This window comes from Bos mutus, chromosome 5 (assembly GCF_027580195.1).
Source record: "Bos mutus isolate GX-2022 chromosome 5, NWIPB_WYAK_1.1, whole genome shotgun sequence".
In the NCBI taxonomy this organism is placed as follows: Eukaryota; Metazoa; Chordata; class Mammalia; order Artiodactyla; family Bovidae; genus Bos; species Bos mutus.
The window spans coordinates 3,248,384-3,270,340 of record NC_091621.1 but is presented as its reverse complement, the minus strand read 5'-3'; the positions used below and the strand labels follow the sequence as shown (position 1 = coordinate 3,270,340).

At 44.5% G+C, this 21,957-nt stretch overlaps 1 protein-coding gene across 2 annotated transcripts in view; it reads right to left on the bottom strand.

Annotated features, from left to right (window-relative positions):
- BPIFC (BPI fold containing family C) overlaps positions 1-21,957 on the bottom strand; it is a 57,265-nt gene that overhangs the window by 6,122 nt on the left and 29,186 nt on the right. For both annotated transcript variants that reach the window (XM_070370205.1, XM_070370206.1), the window contains 9 exons: positions 20,141-20,269; positions 18,341-18,496; positions 18,150-18,213; positions 15,983-16,043; positions 13,229-13,320; positions 12,043-12,219; positions 10,839-10,892; positions 9,047-9,217; positions 8,350-8,417 (listed from right to left, as the gene is read on the bottom strand). In XM_070370205.1, the coding sequence (XP_070226306.1) occupies positions 8,350-8,417; positions 9,047-9,217; positions 10,839-10,892; positions 12,043-12,219; positions 13,229-13,320; positions 15,983-16,043; positions 18,150-18,213; positions 18,341-18,496; positions 20,141-20,269 (972 nt within the window). The remainder of the gene's footprint in view (positions 1-8,349; positions 8,418-9,046; positions 9,218-10,838; positions 10,893-12,042; positions 12,220-13,228; positions 13,321-15,982; positions 16,044-18,149; positions 18,214-18,340; positions 18,497-20,140; positions 20,270-21,957) is intronic.

Here is a 21,957-nt window from a genome sequence, read left to right as displayed (position 1 = left end):
CAGCTAATTTTTATTAGAGAAACACAGAGTAGCTGGAGAGAAAGGGAGCTCAAATAGTTCTATGTTGCAGGCATATAAAAGTATAACCTATTTTACTTAATTTTGGCTATGCCACATGGCATGCAGGATCTTAGTCCCCCCATCAGGGATTGAACTTGCATCCCTTGTATTGAAAACGTGGAGTCTTAACCACTAGACTTGATAGTCCAAGTAAAGCCTATTTTTAAGGGTTTGGGGGCTTCCATGGCTGTCTGGTGGTTAAGACTCCACTCTTTCACTGTAGAGGGTATGGGTTTGAACCCTGGTCAGGGAACTAAGATCCTGCATGCCACATGGCAGAAAGAAAGAAAGAAGGAAGAGAAGAGAAAAAGAAAGGAACATTTTGGAGAAGGTTTACTGCTCTGATCGAAAACCAGAGCTAAAGTTCAAATTTTAAAACACAGCAAAAGACAAAGTTTCTTCATATTCTGAGTTAATGTAGCAAGTGTGACATAATGAAGGCCAAGTGGACCAAAGCACAGACACTCACAATGCCTTTCCTGCAACCCTATGGCCATGGCAGACATTGCTAATGAGTCCTTGTATGCAGTCCCTAAAATAATTGCTTCTCTCTTTGCCCTCTCACTATAAGTTCCCTGTGGGTTGAGATCCAGCCTTAATTCCCTTTGTATTCCTAGGACTGAGTACAGAGCATGACATATATCACACATAGTTTTCCCTCATTCACTCGTTGACTCTTCTAGCAGGTATTTATTGAAAACCTAGTATATGTCAGGCCTGGAACTGGTACCAGAGATAGAAATATGAGTAAAAACCAAACACAGTCACTATCCCTTGTAGTTTACAGCCCAGTGGGAAGGCAGACTTTAGCCAAACAATCGCACTGATGAAGGCTTAATTAAAGGTTAGATAAAAACTCTGAAGGAAAGAAATACGTTCATTGAGGTAAATGACAAAAGAACCTGATCTAACTTGGTGGATTCGGTAAGGTCTCCAAGGAAGAGCTGTGTCTTAGAGTTGACATAAGAAGGATCCTGCTGCTGCTGCTGCTAAGTTGCTTCAGTTGTGTCCGACTCCATGCGACCCCATAGACGGAAGCCCACCAGGCTCCCCCATCCCTGGGATTCTCCAGGCAAGAACACTGGAGTGGGTTGCCATTTCCTTCTCCAATGAATGAAAGTGAAAAGTGAAAGTGAAGTCGCTCAGTCGTATCCGACTCTTAGCGACCCCGTGGATTACAGCCCACCAGACTCCTCCATCCATGGGACTCTCCAGGCAAGAGTACTGGAGTGGAGTGAGCAGGATTAAAAAGGCAAAATGGGGAAGGAAGGGGGAAGGGGTCTGCGCAGAGGTTGCAAAGGTCTGTGTAGAGAGAACAGAAAGCTAGGGAGAGAGCTGCAGTATGATGCTAGACAGACAGATAGTGGCTGTCTGTCTGACCAGGCTAGGCTATTCAGGCCATGTTAGAAATTTTATGTTTATCTGGAAAGGAATCTATGGAATGTTTCTAAGGAGGGGCAGGGAATGTCAGTGCTCTGTAAAGATCACTCTAGTTGCACTATGGAGAAAAGATTGGCAGGGTGAGATTCCCAGGTGCTTCTTCTATGCTCAGTAATGTGCTAGGCAATGTGAAGAATTTTATTGATATCTGTATTTTTGAGGGATGGGGAGAAGCTGTATGTGCAGGAAACAATTGTAGGATATTACAAAGCAGCTTGTATTCAGGTGCTGTTTTATGGGTTTACACACTACTTGTTGCAGGAATTCTGGGAAGGTGTGAAAAGGTGATAGGACCAGAGTGGATTGTGTGTGTGTGTGTGTGTAATATGGGGGGAAAATAAATTGTCCTTTGAGAGAAGCACTCTGTATACTACCACGTACAAGCACCTGTCCCTTAGCACCCAGTACTGTAATTGCTTCTTAATCTGAGTATTACCCTCACTAAGCTGAGGACCCAGAAGGTAGAAACTATTGTTTTTCTCTCAGCGCTCTGTATCAAGAACAGGGCAGAACATATACTTGGTGCTCTATAAATTCTTACCGAGTGGACGTATGGATAAATGAGCAGATAAAAGATGGATGGGAAAGTGTATATTGCAGGGTCCCCAACCCCTGGGCCACGGACTGGTACTTGTTAGGAACTGGGCCGTGCAGCAGGAGGTGAGCCGTGGGTGGGCGATCAATGCCGTTTGTTCCCCATTGCTCCCCATTGCTGGTAATACTGCCTGAACCATCTCTCCCCATCCCCCCACCCCTACCTGGTCCATGGAAAAATTGTCTTACACAAAATCAGTCTGTGGTGCTAAAAAGGTTGGGGACCGCTGGTCTGTTGGACTGAGGTCATCTCGAGGGTGAGGCAGCTGGAGCAGTATGTTCACTTTAGGGAGGGAAGACTGGCTAGTTTGAAAGGTAGGACCAGATGCTGAAGATCTTGAAAACTCTAGGCTGTGGATTTAATCCAATGATGAACACTTTTGAGGGGAGGCATATGTTGAGCCTCCTCCAGAAGCAAAGGATTCTCTCGCTGAGGAAGTTTCCGGTATTTTAACTCCATTGCCTTCTGCAGTTTAGAAATCCACCCTCCCACCAATGAGTCTGGGAGAAAGGGAAGAAGTCATTGGGGGTTGCTTCTCCAATAGGGGCCCCCACTGTGGCCTTCCTTTCCGCTGGCCTCAACCATAGCTCAATGGGAGGGTGGAGATGGAAATCAGCCCAGTTGCCAAGCCTGAGCTCTGCTGACCTGTCCGAGCACCGTTCCAACAGAAACTGAATCCATTCTTCCCAGACCTGTTTTCCTTTCTGTTTCTCACCAGATGGCTCACGCTGGGAAAAGTTTATCTGCCCAACTGTGAGAAGTAGAGTTGGGTGTGATACTATCTGCTGTAGGCAGCTGTATTTGCATTCTCTGACAGTGCTGCGTGGGAGAGGTAGTAGGGCAACTGTGTGTGTGTGTGTGTGTGTGTGTGCGTGTGTATGCGCGCGTGCACGCGCACATGCACCTGTGTGTATGGTAGTGGGGTGGGGTGCAGTTTGGGAGCATCCAAATTCTTGATTATGGGAATGTCAAAAAAATGTTCCACACTCTAATTGGTTGAGCAGTCATGTGCACTGGATTGCCTTGAGTTTTACACGTGATTAAGAAAAAGGGTTAGAATTAAGTAATCTGTATGAAGGCCATAAAAGGGGAAGTGTTGTTTAATTTAGTCTCTGAATTAGTCTCAAAAACACCTACTACAAGACCAATCTGGATCGGAGTTACCTCCAAGTAGAACTGTGTTTGAAAAAAAGACTCAACTGTAGAAAGAGCTGTAACCCGAAGGCCAACTCCACAGCTTTTAAGACCCTCCTGACTTGTCATGTCTCTTGGGACCAATTTCTCCTGTCTTATTTGGCCCAACTTTGATCCCAGAATGGGAAAGAATAAAGCCCTACTACTAGCTGCAACAAAGTTTCTTGAGCACTGATTATGTGCTGGGAGCTGTGCTTTTCCTACATTCTCATCTCTTCCAATACAACACTCTAAACAGGGGCTCTGTTATGCTGAGGAAGAAACTGATTCTTAGAGGGATCAGTGGACTTGTACAAGGTCACAAGTCAGCAAATGACTGAGGTCGAATTCACAATGAGACACGCGTGACTCCAGAGCCTGTGCTTCTAATTGGACATACCAAAGAAGTCAACTTTGTTACTAATACTCCCAGCTTTGGCTTTCTTTAGCTTTCCCTGGCCGAGTTTCATTTAATGCAGTGAGAAAAGGGCTGTGTGCTTTTACCGTTTTAGGACACAGAATGCCAGTGTCTTCTCTTTTTTCTATCAGTATTTAAAACTGAGAAAGGACATGCTGCCTATTTCAGTTTAACCTGACTCCATGCTCTTGGTTTCCTCCTCCAGGCAAGGATATTTATTTTATAAGTTGAAGGTCTAAGTGTCATTTTCTAAGTCTTAGCTATTAACCACATCAAATACAGTATAATGTAGCAAGGAAACAAACACGCATGGCTTTGAAGACTCACTTAGATTCAAGTTCTGGCTCTGCCATTCAATAGCTCTGTGACTCATGTAAAAAACTATTAGTAAACAGAAGGCTTGATTAAATAGAGTCAGGAAACCAGAAGGGGGAGCTCTTACACCCTGGGACAACAGCAGAGCCCAATAGGAAGAAGGAAGCCTCCTCTTCTTTTCTAGCAAGGACTCAGTTAAAGAAAAGTCACGGACTTTTTATTACAGCCCTCTTGACTTCCTTGTCCCCTCTGTAAAAGGGTTCTCCTTCCTTTGCCATGTGGGGGCTTGTACAAGTCTCCCCATGGTTATAGACCCCAAAATGCAGTTCTCTGCTTGTCCCAAATTAAACCATCTTTGCTGGAGAAATATCTGGCAGTCCATTTATGTTGGTCAACACTTAGTTAATTGACCCATATAAACCATAAAATGGGGATAATAAGCTTCCTCTAGGATTAATCATTCAATCTGCCGACATGGTACTGGGTTCTGGAGATACAGGCTGTGAGGTTTAAATAATATACATGTAGTGCTTGGCACAGGACCAGCAGATAGTAAAGGCTCAATAATGAAGAGTAGTTATAAATAATAGAGCAAAAGGCTATTTGTCTAGTACCCATCACTGGGCAGGAGGCAGAGGAATGAAGTATTTTCTGAATGAAACTCTTGACATACTCTTGAATTCAAAAATAATTGGCTTCCCCTGACTGAAGCCAGCATCCAAGTTTTAAATTGCCATCTTTTTTTTTTTTTTTTTTAAGACACTTAACATGCACTTTGGAGAAGGCAATGGCACCCCACTCCAGTACTCTTGCCTGGAAAATCCCATGGACGGAGGAGCCTGGTAGGCTGCAGTCCATGGGGTCTCGAAGAGCTGGACACGACTGAGTGACTTCACTTTCACTTTTCACTTCCATGCATTGGAGAAGGAAATGGCAACCCACTCCAGTGTTCTTACAAGTCCTTAAAGTAGGTTTTACTATATAATTTAATAGAGGACAAAATGTAGGCCCAGAGACATTAGGAAACTTGCTTGAGATCCCACAGCTAATGATATCTGGGCTGGGACCTGAACCAGCTATTCTGAACCTGTGATTTCACCTCCTCTCTAAACTCTCCACCTTGGATTAGCCTCTGATTTCTATATCTTATATCTAGGGAGCCAGCCCTGAGCAGCTCCAGAGAGCCACCCTCAGGCAGAGGATGGTTAGGAAGGCTATGGTGTTCTGGGGGGATGTATTCAGAGACCCTGGTTCCCTGGTTCTTCTCAGGGATGTTTCACTGATCCCCGTCTTCTTTACACCTCTTCCTGCTGTGTCTCTATGACGTTGTGTGTGTGTGCCTGAATGCTAAGTGGCTTCAGTTGTGTCTGACTTTTTGCAACCCTATGGACTGTAGCCCACCAGACTCCTCTGTCCATGGGATTCTCCAGGCAAAAATACTGGAGTGGGTTGCCATGCCCTCCTCCAGGGGATCTTCCCCACCCAGGGCTCAAACCCACATCTCATATCTCCTGCATTGGGGCAGGCAGGTTCTTTACTACTAGTGCCACCTGGGAAGCCCCTCTATGATGTCACCTAACGGCAAACCAGCTCCCCTGAAAAGCCTCTCTCCCAGAGCCCAGGAGCAGAGGCGTGGGCGTGTGGGAGACAGGGTTACCATTCTTGTTGCCAAAGATTAAAGCATTCTGTCAGCACAGCCTCTGTTCCTTGGAGCTGAGTGATGCCAGGCCCACCAGCCTTGCCCCCAGTCTGCTCACTGCCTGAGGTTTGCTGTTGTACTGTGGCAGTAGCCACCCTCAGGCTCAGTGCATGTGACCTGTGCAGTGCTCAGAAGGACTCTGTGCTCAGTTTAATGCCCTGCTGTCTCCATCTTGCAGTTCTTCATGATTTTTGAACAGGGGGCTCTGCGCTTTCATTTTGCACCAAGCCTCACAAATTATGTAGGTAGTCCTGTTCAGAGCCCACCAAGGCCTCAGGGTACTGGAAGCCTGCCCAGTGACCTGAATCTAAAGGAGGTCACAGGGGAGTCTGAGGAGACTTTGGGAAGGCAAGAGTCCTACTTTCAGATTTGTGTTTGCAGGGTCAAAGCTGATTTGTGGATCTCAGGAAGCTGGAGAATGAATTCAAACATTTCTTTGGATGATGTGAATTTAACAGGTTACCATCAGTTTTCCTAATTATTCCTGGTGGCTCAGATGATAAAGAATCTGCATGCAAGAAGACCAAGGTTCCATCCCTGGGTCAGGAAGATCCCCTGGAGAAGGGAATGGCTGAACACTCCAGTACTCTTGCCTGGAGAATTCCATAGACAAAGTTGCCTGGTGGGCTACAGTCCATGGGGTGGCAAAGAGTTGGACATGGCTGAGCGACAAACACTTTCACTTTTCTGTAAAGAAACATAATGCCCACTGTACCTGCAGTTTCTTACTGGTAGGAATGTTGGAGTTGAGGGTCAGCAGGAAAGCACCTTGGTCTCTCTGAAACTCAAGGTCTTTGTTACCTGCTTGCCACAGCCTGAAGTCCTGTTCTTGTTAAATCCTTCCTTCTCATCCTGCCAGGAAACCAGACCCTGGCTTAAGGGTAAATATTATTTCTACCTTCCCAGTGCTTGCTGCCTCAGTTGGCAGCCCTGCCCCAGGGATCTCCCATCACTCCAGACTTCCAGCTCCCCTTTCCTCTCAGCCATCAGATGGAGGTCTCACCTGTACTCACAGTACTGTGACTCAGGCAAACCAACTTCCAAATTGTCCTTTCTCATGGCCTAGCTCAGATACTGCCAGCTCCTCACCTTCCATCCCTTTCCCCTCTCTCTTTCTGCTCTCTGGCTTCTACCCTTTCAACCATTAAAACTGCCATCTCAAAGATCACCCATCAAGGTTAAGAAATTCATCAGCCTTGATCTTCTAAACAAGGCTACATCATGACATCTGGTGGCCTGAAGCCTTTGGGAATTCTTCCTCCATTAAAAAAACAAACAAACAAAAAAACAAACAAACATTAAAACTGATCTCCGAAGACTGAGGTGTTATAAAGTCATGGTATAGTCTAGTCTGGATTGAATTAATTTTAAATTTCTTATTTTAAAATATATTAAAACATTTTCATGAGTCCCTGAAGTTTCATAGGCTCTGGGCACCATGCCTATTGAATTTAATGGAGAAATAAGTCCTTCTTTGAAAACCTGGGTAAAGTTGAGGAGAAAGCCTTCATGAAATCTTTTATCTCTGGGAAACCACACTACTTTTTGCTTTTATCATTCCTTTTATTGGAAAAGCAACATAGTTATAAAAAAATTTTTAAGAAAACAGCTGACTCATAATCTCATATCCTAACAAAATGCTCCATTTGTAATTCACTTTCTAATCCAGATGGAAAGCTATTTTACATGGTTGATTGTTGTGTTTATGCAGTTCTATATTCTGCTTATTTCATTTTGTATTATTTTACTGAACATATTTTCCATGTTCCTACAATAGTCTTCCTAGCCATCAAGTTGACTTACAGTGATTGACTTTTCTCCTCTGTTGGTTTCCCAGTCTTTTCAGATTCTGATTTGTCTATTTTATTGCTTCCTCTTCCTCCTTTCATGGATTTAATCTGTGCCATCTGATTATTCTGTATATCCTCACTCCTAGTTTGTCTGATTCATGACTTTCACTATGGGCTTTATAAGGGCTGAAGAGAATGAGCTTTGAAGATGATCCTTCCCAGTGGCAATTAGTGTTCAGTGATCTGTGTACATGACCTGCTCCAGCTCTTTCACACTGCATGGCTTGTGTTTGAGAGCCAGCCAGGCCATGGGGCATGGTCTAGTTAAACTCTATTCTAGTTAAACTCTAGTAATGGGCTCTGAATGTTAGGGACTGAAGGTAACTCAGAGGTGATTCTTTATGACTTCATTATTTTACAGATAAGACAGCTGAGGTTCAAAGAGGTTAAAAGACTTGATCATGGTTCTGGAACCAGGGAGCAGGGTTTTGAAACTTCATTCCTTGACCTCAAAGTTTCATTCTCTTTCTCCAATAGCATCTATTTTAAATTTGTTGAAAAGGAAATTCATTTTTTATTGCTGTACCATTAGAATGAGAATTTACATTGTAGAATTAAACTTATGCTAATTTTGTTGCCAGGTTTATCTGAATATTGTTTACTGGGAAGATAAAAAAATTCATAATGCAATTTTCAGTTAGATCCATACTTTGAAATTATCTGGACTGTTACAGGAGAAATGCTTGATGATTCATGTCTATTGGATGATAACTTCACCTGTGTTGTGAATGTTCACTTGTCTCTTGGCCTGTTGATTCACTTGTTACTACCATCCAATAGTCATATCAACTGAGCTTACCTGTTCAGAGATAAAGAGCAGATCAGTCTTTGTCCCAAAATAGCCAGGGCAACATTGGTACTAGCAACCTGCAGAGAACAAAGGCATTCATTAGTAAGATGAGTGAATTTGTCTATTTTGGCCACAAATATAACTAACCATAGCAGAAACATAAACTTTACTTTCATCTTAAAAAATATTGAAAAGAAAGAGCTCTTGAAAATACTGTCTTGCAGGTAGGGAGACTATAAAGACTTTCTGTTTGCAGATCTCCTTTAAATTATTTTTCATTTTCTTCTAATCTCTATTTTCCATGTATGTGTAAGTATGTGTGTATGTTTGTGTGTGTGTGTGTATGTGTGTGTGTGCGTGTAGCATCTCACTTAGGTTCATTGTTCAGTCGTTTTCTCTCAGATTGCATTTGGCCTTCATCTACTCAAATAAACTTGAACTCCACCTTGATGGACTTATTAAAAAAATTGGTTATTAATGTAAATGAAGCAGAGGAAAGGGCACACAGCATGTGGGGAAGGGTTGGGAGCCATTGAATGAGAACTGGCCTCCATACCTTCCTCTACCTGTCTCAACCTTGCCCCCTCCCCTAATTGATGGAGCTCATCCCATCCCTCCAAACATTTGGTAGAGCCTGCAGGTCAGTGGTCTATTGCACAGACAGGATTGGTATCCATAGGCTGCCCTCCTGTCCCCACAGACTTACAAAGTCCATGGAAACGATGGTTTCCGCAGTCGAGTTCTTGGGCTGGGTGAGTATCATGATGGAGGCGGGGATGTCCAGGGTGAAGTTACCTGGTAGTAAACTGATCACAGGAGGCTCTGTTGCCATGACCTGTACCATGAAGGGCTTGGACAAGATGTAGAGTTCTGCAATCTGCCCACATTCAGGGAAAGAGAGAGATCATGAGATGAGGAGGAGATATCACAAATCTGGGGTGGCCTGTGGTGATTAATCTTACATCATCACAGTTAGAAAAAAGCTCTTTAATAATAATACCAATAACAACATAGGATTAAGAACAGCTGGCATTTACTGAACACATACTGTGTGTCAGGCACATGTTAGGACTTTCAGTATTATTTCATTCAATGTCCACAAAATCCTTGTGAAGCAGGTTCTATCAGGATTCCCATTTCACAACTAAAGAGAATGAGCCTTAGAGAGATTAAGTAATTTTCTCAAGGTTTCAGGCAGGTAAGTTGTAGAACTAGGGTTCAAGTCTAGGTCTATCTGACTTACAATCCTTGCTCTAAACCCAGGAAGCTACACGAGCACCTCTGGGGCCTCCAGGGCAAACCTGACCCTTTCAGTACACTGTGCCCAGTACTCAGGTGCCACGCCACCATAATCTTAGTAGTTGCTTGACTAGGGTTTCAAATGGGTTCCTGGTTGCTTCGATGGTAGAGAATCTACCTGGAATGCGAGAGACCCAGATTCGATCCCTGGGTCGGGAAGATCCCCTGGAGAAGGGAATGGCAGCCCACTCCAGTATTGTTGCCTGGAGAATTCCATGGACAGAGGAGCCTGGCAAGCTATAGCCCATGGGGTCGCAAAGAGTTGGACACAACTGAGCGGCTAACACTACTACTACTAAGGTTACAAATGGAAGCCCTGTTCCTTCCTTTCCCATTTAAAGTAATTATTTCAAGAGCGGTGGAACTTATAGAAGGAAGAGAGGATTTATTCTGTGAATGTACAATGTCTTCACTAGAAACTTGTATTGTTCAGTTAGTATTTGTAGAAATTTGATTAAAAGACAAAACTCTTGGGACTTCCCTGGTGGTCCAGTGGCTAAGACTCCATGCTCCCAATGTAGGGGGCCTGGGTTCAGTCCTAGGTCAGGGAATGATATAGACCTCACATGCCACAGCTGAAGATCCCGCATGTGGCACTATAAATAAATAAGTACTTTACCCAGGCCCCCTACATTGGGAGCATGGAGTCTTAGCCACTGGACCACCAGAGTGAAGTAAGCCAGAAAGAAAAACACCAAAACAGTATACTAATGCATATATATGGAATTTAGAAAGATGGTAACGACAACCCTGTATGCAAGACAGCAAAAAGACACAGATGTATAGAACAGTCTTTTGGACTCTGTGCGGAGGGAGGGGGGATGATTTGGGAGAATGGCATTAAAACATGTATAATATCATATAAGAAACGAATCGCCAGTCCAGGTTCGATGCAGGATACAGGAAGCTTGGGGCTGGTGCACTGGGATGACCCAGAGGGATGGTATGGGGAGGGAGGTGGGAGGGGCATTCAGGATGGGGAACATGTATACACCCGTGGTGGATGCATGTTGATGTATGGTGAAACCAATACAATATTGTAAAGTAAAAAAATAAATAAATAAATAAAAAGAAAAAAAAAACCTCTTAAGAAGGGAAATATAGATGCAAGCTTGAACCAAAAAGGAATACAAAGTCTTCCAGAAATAACTGCAATGAAAGCAAATACACCATTAAGGAGTCAAACCCTGAGCACTCACCCGGGAGAGCATGTTGCCATGGGCTTGAGAGTTGTGAAGCAAATGGTTGGAAATCTGGAAAATCAAGAACATCATGTCACTGGAAGGTTTACACCTGGGTTGTATTTTCAGGGAAAATGCAGCATTCTTTATAATTTTTATGAATCGTGAAGCTGTTGCACCAGAAATGCCTAGGGTTTGAAGGTGATCTATCGATTCATAGCCCAGACACAGGAACTCAGAGGCCCACAGAAGTAAAGTCACTTGCCCTTAGGTCACACAGGAAGCTACATTGCTTTGAGAAGTACCTTTTAACCTTGAGAACACAGTGTACATCATATAGGTATGACCCATATGTAAATGTTTTACAGTGGTTAACAAGAAGTCTTGTTTTATTGTCCTCATTTTCAGAGATTACTGAGATAAACAATGCATAAGCAATTTATCTTCACAGATGAATGGTTTTCAGGTCTGATACTAGAAATATCTCATTCTCAGCGGTGTCTGGGAGCCAGTGTTGCCACCAGCATTTTGAACATAAGATTTATAACTACATGTATAATTGGGAACTAGAGAATGGAAAGAGTCATAAGGGATACTCAATGAAAGTTGTTAGCTGACTGGCTGGAGAGAGTGTTCTCATTATAAAAGGGAGGGGCATGACAAAGAGGTCAGTGAATATCTGTGCTATTTACTGATCATTGTAGATGTCAATTGTAATTACCAATAGGAGAAATCTTTATGTTGGCATAACACAAACAATAATAATAAACATGTATGGAGCATGTATTCTGTGTTAGGTACTGGCCTGAATACTTTACATATATGTAAACCTCTTTAATGCCCAAAACAACCCCATGTGTATGGATTTATTATTATTCCTATTTTCCAAATGATGAAAATCTGGCATAGAGATGTTAGGTACATTGAAATTGCCAAAATTTCACAGGTATTCATCACAGGGAATAAGTAGTGAAGGGGGGTCTTAGTATTATTTAAGATCAGTCTAGAAGAACATAAAAAGCTGAAATTGGCAGAACTGGAAACCCAGCAACTCTCCAATTCATATCAACATTCATTCTGCAATCCCTTTATTCATTGTCCTGCTAGAAGTGATAGTGTCTGCAAAGGCCCAGGAATAAGAACATAACAACCCCTGTAATGGGATACTTAAAATAAGATTAAATGTTGGTGTCGATTGTTATCATCCATCAACATTCCTCACCTCTTTTGTGGTGAGAGTGAAGCTGAAAGCCCCAGCTGTAAAATAAGCATAGGATGCAGATTTAAAGAAATACTCGGAGATTCCAATGTAGAGCATAGAGTCACTGCGTTCCGGGAGCACAAAAGGAACTGATGGGAAGGGGGGATATCGGAGACTTTTCAACGGGTAGAAAACGCCCTGTGGGGAAATAGAAAGACCAGTGTATTAGGGGAAGACAGCTGTGTAGGGTTAAAAGGACGTGGACCCACTCAAGTCAGAATACGGAAAATTGCAGAAACTCAGTAGGGATGAGAAAACCGTGAGTCCTCTGACTGCTTGACTACGGGCTATGTTTCAACGCTTTGATGACTTCTTGAGCAGATCCACCCTGGGGTGTAATCTGGCGAGAGCGTCCTTGTTGGTCCTCTTCTCAGAGAAAGGAAGGCAAGTGCCTGTATCTGGAGGGGACAGCTCTGGATAGTTCCCAAAATTAAAGATGTCAAACCTCTGATCTACAAAACCCATGACTTCTGAGCATCTGGGGCATCATAGACACAAAAGGACCCAGGACGCTACGTGGCTTAAAGCATTTTTGTGACATTTTAAATGCTGACCTCATTAGCTATAGGTTGTTATTACAAAATGGTGTCTCATGTAACGTTTAACTGATTTGAATGACTCTGAGTCCTTGAAACATAAGTCTGTATGCATTTAAAAAAACAATGATATTAACTTTGGAGCAAAATAACGTAACCACAGTTAATCACTTTTCTAGAATCAGCACACACCATTATCATGTGCTAATGGCCCTGACCAAGATCAGCAGCCCTCAGTTAAATTCACTAACCTGAGAGTTAGGAATAAATAGAAGTATCAATATTTATAATATATGGATCTGTTGAGTTCTAATAAATGCAGACTATCTTACTTGCTGCCTCTTAGCCTCAAACCTTACTCCCAGAGGTAAAGACAACATGATACTTTTCTTGAAGAAGGCAGACATATGTTATGTAATCCAAACAATCATTTACCAATCAAGAAAGTGTTCAAGAGTCTTTTAAAGGAACATAAACATGAGAGAATTCCTTGAAAGAAAATTAAATTATTGGAAGAGAACGTAGTTATATTTCCTTCTGCACATAATGTTTGTTCCTCGAATATTGGCTGTTAATGGCCAAAATCAGAACTCTGATGATGACAAAATTACCTTCAAATTGAGGTCAAAGTAATTCTCAGTAATTTCTGGGGAACTGATTAGGGAATAATCCAGCAGAGTATAGTTGTCAATCTTTCTTAAAACTAAAAAACAAAGAAAAAAGAAAATTTACATTCATACAGGTATAGTATAACACGATTAATGTTTATCCAGAACAATATAATTCTGAATCCTCTGTTATTTAAAACAAAATTAACTATTACCCCATTTCTTACATAACACTTGCTCACTTTTCAAAACTCAGGAAAAGTAGATAAATCAAAAGAAGAAAATAAAAACTTTCATTTGTCACATTGCCCTGAGAGAAACATCAATAAAGTTTTGGCTGTTGTTGTTTAGTCACTAAGCTGTGTCTTGACTTTTTGTGAACCCATGGATTACAGCACCCCAGGCTTCCCTGTCCTTCACCATGTCCTGGAGTTTGCTCAAATTCATGTCCATTGGTACACCAAATTTTCGTCCATATCCTGTTATACATGCTCCCAAAGTGAAGAAATTTGCCCACAGCAAGCTAGGGCGCGGGACTCTTCTACTGGTTCTTTCCTCATCTTTTCTACACCTTCTGACTCTTTCCCTACCTCGCCAATCTGTTACTTTTTATTCATCTATCTGCATCCACTCATCAATCCATCTGTCCAGACACCATCTCCTTTCATCCCTTGTTTATTAAACTACTATGAGTTAGGCACTGTGCTTGGTGTTAGGGACACAGAAGAGTCAAAGTTCCTCCCCTCAAGGAACTCAAGGTGGAACAGGAAATTAACACAATGTAATAAGAGCAGATCTATAGCTGAGCTCTGGATGGTCCAGCTACAAACTGAGTCTTATAGTCTTCCCCACCTTGGTATCAATAAATCCATTTCTTCCAGTTTTTCAGATGCTCAACATAAACCCTGGGGTCATCCATCCCTGATTCTTTTCATGATCCACATTCAATGTGTCAGCAAGTACCACTGTCTCTACCCTCCAGGTACATCTGGAACCTGAACGCCTCTCACCATCTTCCTCACTTCATCCAGGCCCCTCCCTTCCTTGCTCATATGGGTCACTGTGGCAATCTCTTAAGTGGTCTCCCTGCCTCCACCTTTGACCCTGTCCTATAATTAATAGAAGCCAGAGTGATCTCCTTAAAATATAAGTCAGGACATGCAAGGTGCCACCAGGACTCTCCAACAACTTCTCATCTCAGACTAAGAGCCAGCCTTCGTGATGACCTATAGAACTCTGAAGCTCTAACCATCTGCTTTCCCCTCTTTGACCTTGTTTCCTGATACTTCCCCCTCGTTCCTTCTGTTTCCAGTATGGTCTCCTAACAGTTCCTCCAAGGCACTCAGCATGTTCCCACAGGGGCCTTTGAGCTTGAGTTTTCCTCTGACTGGAAAGTCCTTCATCCAGATTTAGGAGCAGCTGCTCCCTACTATGGAGAAGGCAACGGTATCCCACTCCAGTACTCTTGCCTGGAAAATCCCATGGACGGAGGAGCCTGGTAGGCTGCAGTCCATGGGGTCGCTACGAGTCAGACACGACTGAGCGACTTCACTTTCACTTTTCACTTTCATACATTGGAGAAGGAAATGGCAACCCACTCCAGTGTTCTTGCCTGGAGAATCCCAGGGACGAGGGAGCCTGGTGGGCTGCCGTCTCAGGGGTCGCACAGAGTCGGACACGACTGAAGCGACTTAGCAGCAGCAGCAGCAGCAGCTCCCTACTTCATTCAGGTCCTTACTCTAATGCCACTTGTTCAGGGGTGCCTTTCCCGGCCAGGCTATTTTAAACAGCCCCCACTCCCGCCCCCGCCCCACTGCCAGCAAGTTCCTTCCCTGCTTTAGTTTTCGTCTTACCATTTATTGCAATGATACTGTAGATGTTACTAATTATCTTGCTGGCTGGCTGTCTCCTCTCACTAGCCCCATAAGGGCAGGTATTTCTGTCTCCTAGGCTCACTGCTGCATCTCCAGCACCAAGAATAGCACCCAGCCTATTCCAGGGGCTCAGCACATCATTGGGGGATGAGTGGATGGAGTGCAAAGAGATAGAAACACCCAAAGTATCAGGTGAGCATTGAGGAACTGGAACTATGCCTGAGCGGAGGGAATGGACAAGAAATGGCTGAGGACAGGAAGCAGAAGGAGCTGTGCTTAGCACAGTGCTGGCAGAGAGACAGGTACTCAGTAAATATCTCTTAAGTGAATAAATGGATGAAGAGGAGAGAAGGCTTTTCTAGACAGAGAGGACAGCAAGGTGGGAGGCAAGGGTGTGAGGAAGGAGAAGCAGTTTGATGGCTGGAGCAGCTAGAGGTGGAAGATGAAGTTCAGAGAGGTGAGGAGGAGCCGGACCATGACAGGCAGGTCTTGTAGTCCATGTTAAGGGATTTGGACTTGATCCTGAAGGCAGCTATAGGAACCACCAAAGGGATTAGAACCAGGGGTAACTGATCAGGATGAGCATCCATCATTCTGAAGAGGATGGGTTTAGTACCAGAGCTGGGATTCAAGCTCACGAGAGTTTAATCCTCTGCCTTGCATCTTGTCTCCTGAAGCCATCTCCTCCTGCAGTGAAGCTAGCTAACCAGCAGAAAAGAGCAGGCCCTACACACTCGGGTCAGTCCCTGCGTGCTCCTCCCTGCAGCGGCACTAGTTTGCAGAGGGGAAAGCAGACCGGAGAGCTGGAGCAAAGCCCACCTGGAGAGCACCTGAGTGCAGGGTGGGAGAAGAAGCACCCGGAAGAGACGGCTCTAGGACTCACCCTCCAGCATGCTGAGATTGGCATTCAGTGCCTCCACCTCACCTGTGATAATGGGACAGAGCTGGCCATAAAAGGAAAAAAAAAAATGCAAGTTATCACATTGTACTGGACATCTCTGTTTCAGGGCCTAGACCGCGCCCACAAAGGCCTTTCAGTGAGAAGACTTTCTCCCTTTGGACTTTCCCTTAAATGTTTCCCTTAAATGAATTGATGTCCATGGGCCTCAAGTTCCTAGTGAGTGGGTGGTGTGCCACTGAATGCTGGCTCATCTTCAGAGCAACTGGGACTACACCCAGCTTGCCCCATCAAAGAACGAGCTCTTGGCTTTCCTTCCTGCGGCACGAAAGGACGTGTGCCCAGTCCATGTGCTATGACACCTGGGGAACCTGCTGAGCCTCTCCTGATGGCAGGGATGCCCCTGCCTCTTGCCTCCACTGCTAGCGTGCCAGGCCCTGCCCTGGGAGAGTTAGATCAGGGACTTGACTTCCTTGCTGGGCTGCTTTGAGAGCTCATTTGATCAAACATCTACTTAGATCAGAACCCCTTTTGGAATCAGAAAAGCAATCTTGAATCACTCCCAAGCACATCTGTAGGAAGGAGGAAAAGTACCGAGGTGGGTGCCATGTGCTAAGCATACGCTGAACACTCAGTGTGGGGGTTACAAGCAGAGGCTCAGGAGCCTGACTGCCTGGCCTTGGATGCCTTGGCAAGTTCCTTGTACTCTTTTGCCTCACCCCCCTCATCTGCAACACGTGGATGATAATTGCATCTGCTATGTCATAAGCATTCAATGAATGTTACCGATTGTTAACCTCATTCTGTCTTCACTACAGTCCTGAGGGGCAGGCACTACTGTCCTTTATTTACAGATGGGAAAACTGAAGCTTAGAGAAGGTGATCAAGTAGATCAGCAGGATTTGAAATCTGGTCTGACATGGCTAGACCACTGTGGTCGGAGCATTCCTGTCCTTTTCCAGTGACACAGAGGGAACCCTAGAAGCAAAGCATCTATGAGCTCCATGTCATATATAAACTCCAGGCAAGCTTAACTATCGGCTTCTTTTTGGAGGCCAAAGGACCATGACTCGTTTTGAACGATGGATGAGCAAGGGTGGGGTCTCTTAAGGTGACAGCACTCTTTCCCAGCCACTCTTTAATATGCACATTCGCTGGCACTCAGCAAATTCCAGGTCAGGATGGAGAAAGATAGGAAAGCTTCAGCATCCTTGGGCAAGCCGGGCAACCTTGTTGGACAAGCTGCTTAATGTTTCTGTGTGTCAATTTGCTCATCAAGTTCATTATCTACCTCCTGCCTTCTGAGCATTGAATTCAACACAAGGAGGATGGAGACAGCCAGACACCATCCTTGCTCCTCTTTTCCAGAGATGAATCTCCTTTCTTTTCCCTGTCCTCCTCACCCGTCTCCTTGTCTCTCCAGAAACATGTGAAGTGTTCAGGGAAGATACTGTCAGGATTAGAAAGAGGGCTCACCACCAATTCCATCTTTTCCTTCTCCAAATGCTGACTTCTGGAATCAGGAAGTCACCTTAACTTACACTATTTCACTTGGCTGGAAATATCCATTCTTTTCTCCCATTCCTTACCTATTCAAATCCTACCTGTAATTCAAGGCCAAGTTCAAGACCTGCACCCTCCAAAAGTATCCCCCAGGATACTTCCAGGATCTATTTATTTAATTTTTCCATTTCTCTGAACCCCTTCAGTTCAATCTAAGGACAACATAGGTATGTACAAGATTCAAATACATATTCAGTTAGTTTCCCAAGTCTGAACTGGGTTTTCCTAAACAGAGGAGCGTATTCCTTTTGCATATCCCCAACAGACTATAGCCTAGTGCTGGGCATACAGTAGGCACACAATAATCCAAATCTTTTTGATTGTTTGCCCACCCTGAGGTCAGGATTTGAGGGAAGGAGTGCTGTTTTATGTATCTCTATATCTCTAGCACCAACCATAGTATTTGGCACATAGCAGGCACTTGAGAAACTATTAAGCTGCAAAGGGTAATGTTTGTGAAAGTGCCTTGGGGAGTGCTTAGCACACAGCTGGTGCTCAGGCAAGGTTTATTGACTTAGAGTTCATCAAAGCATGGTAGAACTGCTGCTGACAGCATGTCACTGTGGCTGGATAATCTTTAAGGACTTACCATTTCATTTAATTTCTTTAAAATGGGTTTCTCCATGGGCTCAGCGAAGGAGTTATATAGGACACTAGGGAAAAAAAATTTTTTTTTAAGGCTTATACAGAATCATATCTGCCAGTTGATAACCACCCCTAGGAGCCGCCTGAGAATCCAGCCACAGCCTGGCCACTGCCCACCAGGGTGCCCTTGCTCACCTGAGCTCTCCAGAAAACGAGACGTCAGCATGGCTCACTTGAGCATAGCAGTCTTGGAGCTTCAGGATAGGGTGACCAAAGTCATTTCGGGACAGGACAACTATACCAGTGAAATAGACCCCAGAGAGAAACAGGTCAGCTGCTCCTGTGTCTTGGCTGTTGAGAGAAAAAGTGCAAGGTTACCCAAGCCTGGGCAGGGGTGGAGATGGATCTTGTTCCTCTGAATCTACGCCCATAGGAGGGCTTACCCATAGGCTGTAAGCCCCAGGAGGGCAGGAACCTCATCACCTCTGGATTCCTGGTACTTAACAACAGATAGGGGTGGAGCTGAATGGATATTTACTGAACAAATGAAGTAACAAATGTGCGAATGGTGACAGCTCTAGGCACCTTGTAGGTATTTCATCCTGAGTGCTCTGGCCTCCATCGTGGTTGGGCATGTTTTAATATTAACCACAATTGATATATGAAGCTTGTTTGGAGGGAGAACATAGGGGTAAAGTGGCCACAGCTTATTTAGGACGGGCATCTAGATGGGAAGGTGACACTTAGATGTCGTATGTGAACTCCTTGATGGTGTTCATCTCCAGGCCCCAGGATTTACCTTGTGGCTTGACACAGAATAAGCACTCAATCTATGGTTGATAAGTCAGCAAGGAAATGAATAATACATGACTCTCTGCTTCTTATGAGGGAAAGTGTTATTTTTCTACTGTCTATAAGACTAGAGTTCTTGAGAGGGAGATGAGTGGTATTCAGTACCATTTGTAAATGGATGCAGTAGGCACTCAATAAATGGATGTTGAACGACCAAATGGGTGAATGAATGTGTTATCCTAGGGGAATCAACCAAGGCAGACCTAAACATTTCACTCAGGATAGTGACTTGCACATAGTAGGCAGTTTATAAGTGCACCTTGAACTTGATCCTTTCTTTCTACAGAAGAGTGCAAAGGCCTTTTGGTAGAGGGAGGATTGGGCTCAAGCTGACTACCCTCCTCCAACCTCCTTATGAGGTAGGAAGGCTTATTTACAAGCAGTTGTCCTTACAGTTAGGGAAACATGTTCAAAGACTAGCTCAAGGTCAGATGGCGATTCACTGGGACTCTGAAATGTTAAGCTCATGTCAATGCCTCTAACAATCAGGGACTTCTAGCTCTTAGGAAATCTTAAATGGCACATTGATCAGCGGCTCTGCCACTGATGCTTTTCAGGCCCCTCTCCCTTGTCCCCAGAAAAGATATTCTGTTTTAAATCTCTCCTTGAAGAATGCACTTGAGAAAGATGGTTAATGTCAGGTAGTTAGACTAGGAAAAAGGAGTCCAAAATAGTGGTGATTAAAAGACAAAGAAAGGAAAAAGCCTGCAAAAACAGAACAGAGTAAGGTCTGAGGACCAGAGTGAAAACATCAAGTGAAACAAACAGCCCTCCTGGCTAGCCCAATTTACACAGCGCAGGCTCAGGAGGAGGAGAAAAAACATGAAAAGAGGAGCCAAAATTGAGCCTCTCTCTTCTCTTCTCTTTGCTTCTTTTGGGTTGTCCCACCCTCACACCTCAAGGGTGTATTTTCCTTTGCTTGCCAAATAAAACTGAGCTGTAACCAAGCTGTAACACTGGTCCATCCATCGCTTCAAATTTTTGCTGTGGCGAGACAGAACCGAGGAAATTACACACTCCCCCGACAGTTAACGACTGAGGGAAAGAACCCTAATGTCAAATACATTGGCAAACATGTGCAGTTTTGATTTTTTTCTCCACTTCCCCCCAAAATAGCAGCAGACTTTTCAGTGGAATACTCACAAAAGTGGAGACTTGACTTCCCAGTCTGTGCTGATGTTGGTAGTTCCATGGTTGGTCAGAGCCTTGATTCCGACACCAGGAACAAAGGAGAGTGAAGTATTTGGAAATGAAAAGGCATTGATTTTTATGCTATAAAACAAGAAACAGAAAAATTAGTGCAACTCCCGTAGCACATATTTCAGTAAAGCAAAACCCAAAATGCAGTTGTAGAACTCTTGAAAGGAACAGGCAATTGTGAATTCCTATAGAGGAAGGGGGCTTCCCTGGTGGCTCAGATGGTCAAGAATCCACTTGCAATGCAGGAGACCCCAGTTCAATCCCTGGGTCTGGAAGATTCCCCTGGATAAGTGACTGGCAACCCACTCCAGTACTCTTGCCTGGAAAATCCCACGGACTGAGGAACCTGGTGGGCTACAGTCTATGGGGTCACAAAGGGTCAGACACGACTGAGTGACTAAGGCTTGCTTGAAGGTAGAGAAAGGACCCTCAGGTCTGCACTGCAGCCTCAGGGGACTGCTTCCTAATTCCCTTCAGACCCTTGGCAGGAAGCCCCTTGTATCTAGTGGAGGGGAGAAATGAGCAGGTTTAGAAGCAAATTTTCAAGTAATCAGTCTCCTTCTTTAGTTTCTCTAAAGACAGAATATTGCCATCAGGATCTTTCCCCTCAGCTGTTTCAGTATTTCTCAATGGGGGGAACATTCATATTTTGGATGGGACAATTATTTTTTATAGAGGACTGTTGGCAGGATATTTGGCATGTGTACCAACTAAATGCCAATAGTTCCCCCTCCCTCACAATCATCAGGACAGTAAACAGCCTGCCTTCCTTCCAAATGCCCTCTTATGTGGACAGTATTTTCCCTAGTTGAGAAACTTACTTTACAGCATGAACTCCTCCTAAGGATTCTCTGAGTGGTCACTGGTCACACAGGTAATTAGAGGCAGTAGGTGTGCCAGGCTGCAACAGCACAGGAGTGGCCTAGAGGAGCCACCCCCTGCCCGAGGTCAGGGGCAGCAGCGAGAGGAGCTACCCATGTCTGATGTCAGGGGAGGTGGCCGAGAGGAGCTACCCCACGTCTGAGGTCAGGGGCGGTGGCTGAGAAGAGCAACCCCACCTCGAAGGAGCGGTGGCTGCGTGGGCGAGGAGGGCCAAGAGGAGCTACTCCATGCTCAAGGTCAGGAGGGGTGGCCATGAGGAGATGCCCCTCGTCCAAGGTAAGGAGCAGTGGCTATGCTTTGCTGGAGCAGCCGTGAAGAGATACCCCACGACCAAGGTAAGAGAAACCCAAGTAAGACGGTAGGTGTTGCCAGAGGGCATCAGAGGGCAAACACACTGAAACCATAATCACAGAAAACTAGCCAATCTGATCACATGGACCACAGCCTTGTCTAACTCAATGAAACTAAGCCATGCTGTGTGGGGCCACCCAAGACAGCCAGGTCATGGTGGAGAGGTCTGACAGAATGTGGTCCACTGGAGAAGGGAATGGCAAACCACTTCAGTATTCCTGCCTTGAGAACCCCATGAACAGTATGAAAAGGCAAAATGATAGGATACTGAAAGAGGAACTCCCCAGGTCAGTAGGTGCCCAATATGCTACTGGAGATCAGTGGAGAAATAACTCCAGAAAGAATGAAGGGATGGAGCCAAAGCAAAAACAATACCCAGTTGTGGATGTGACTGGTGATGGAAGCAAGGTCCGATGCTGTAAAGAGCAATATTGCATAGGAACCTGGAATGTCAGGTCCATGAATCAAGGCAAATTGGAAGTGGTCAAACAGGAGATGGCAAGAGTGAACATCAACATTCTAGGAAT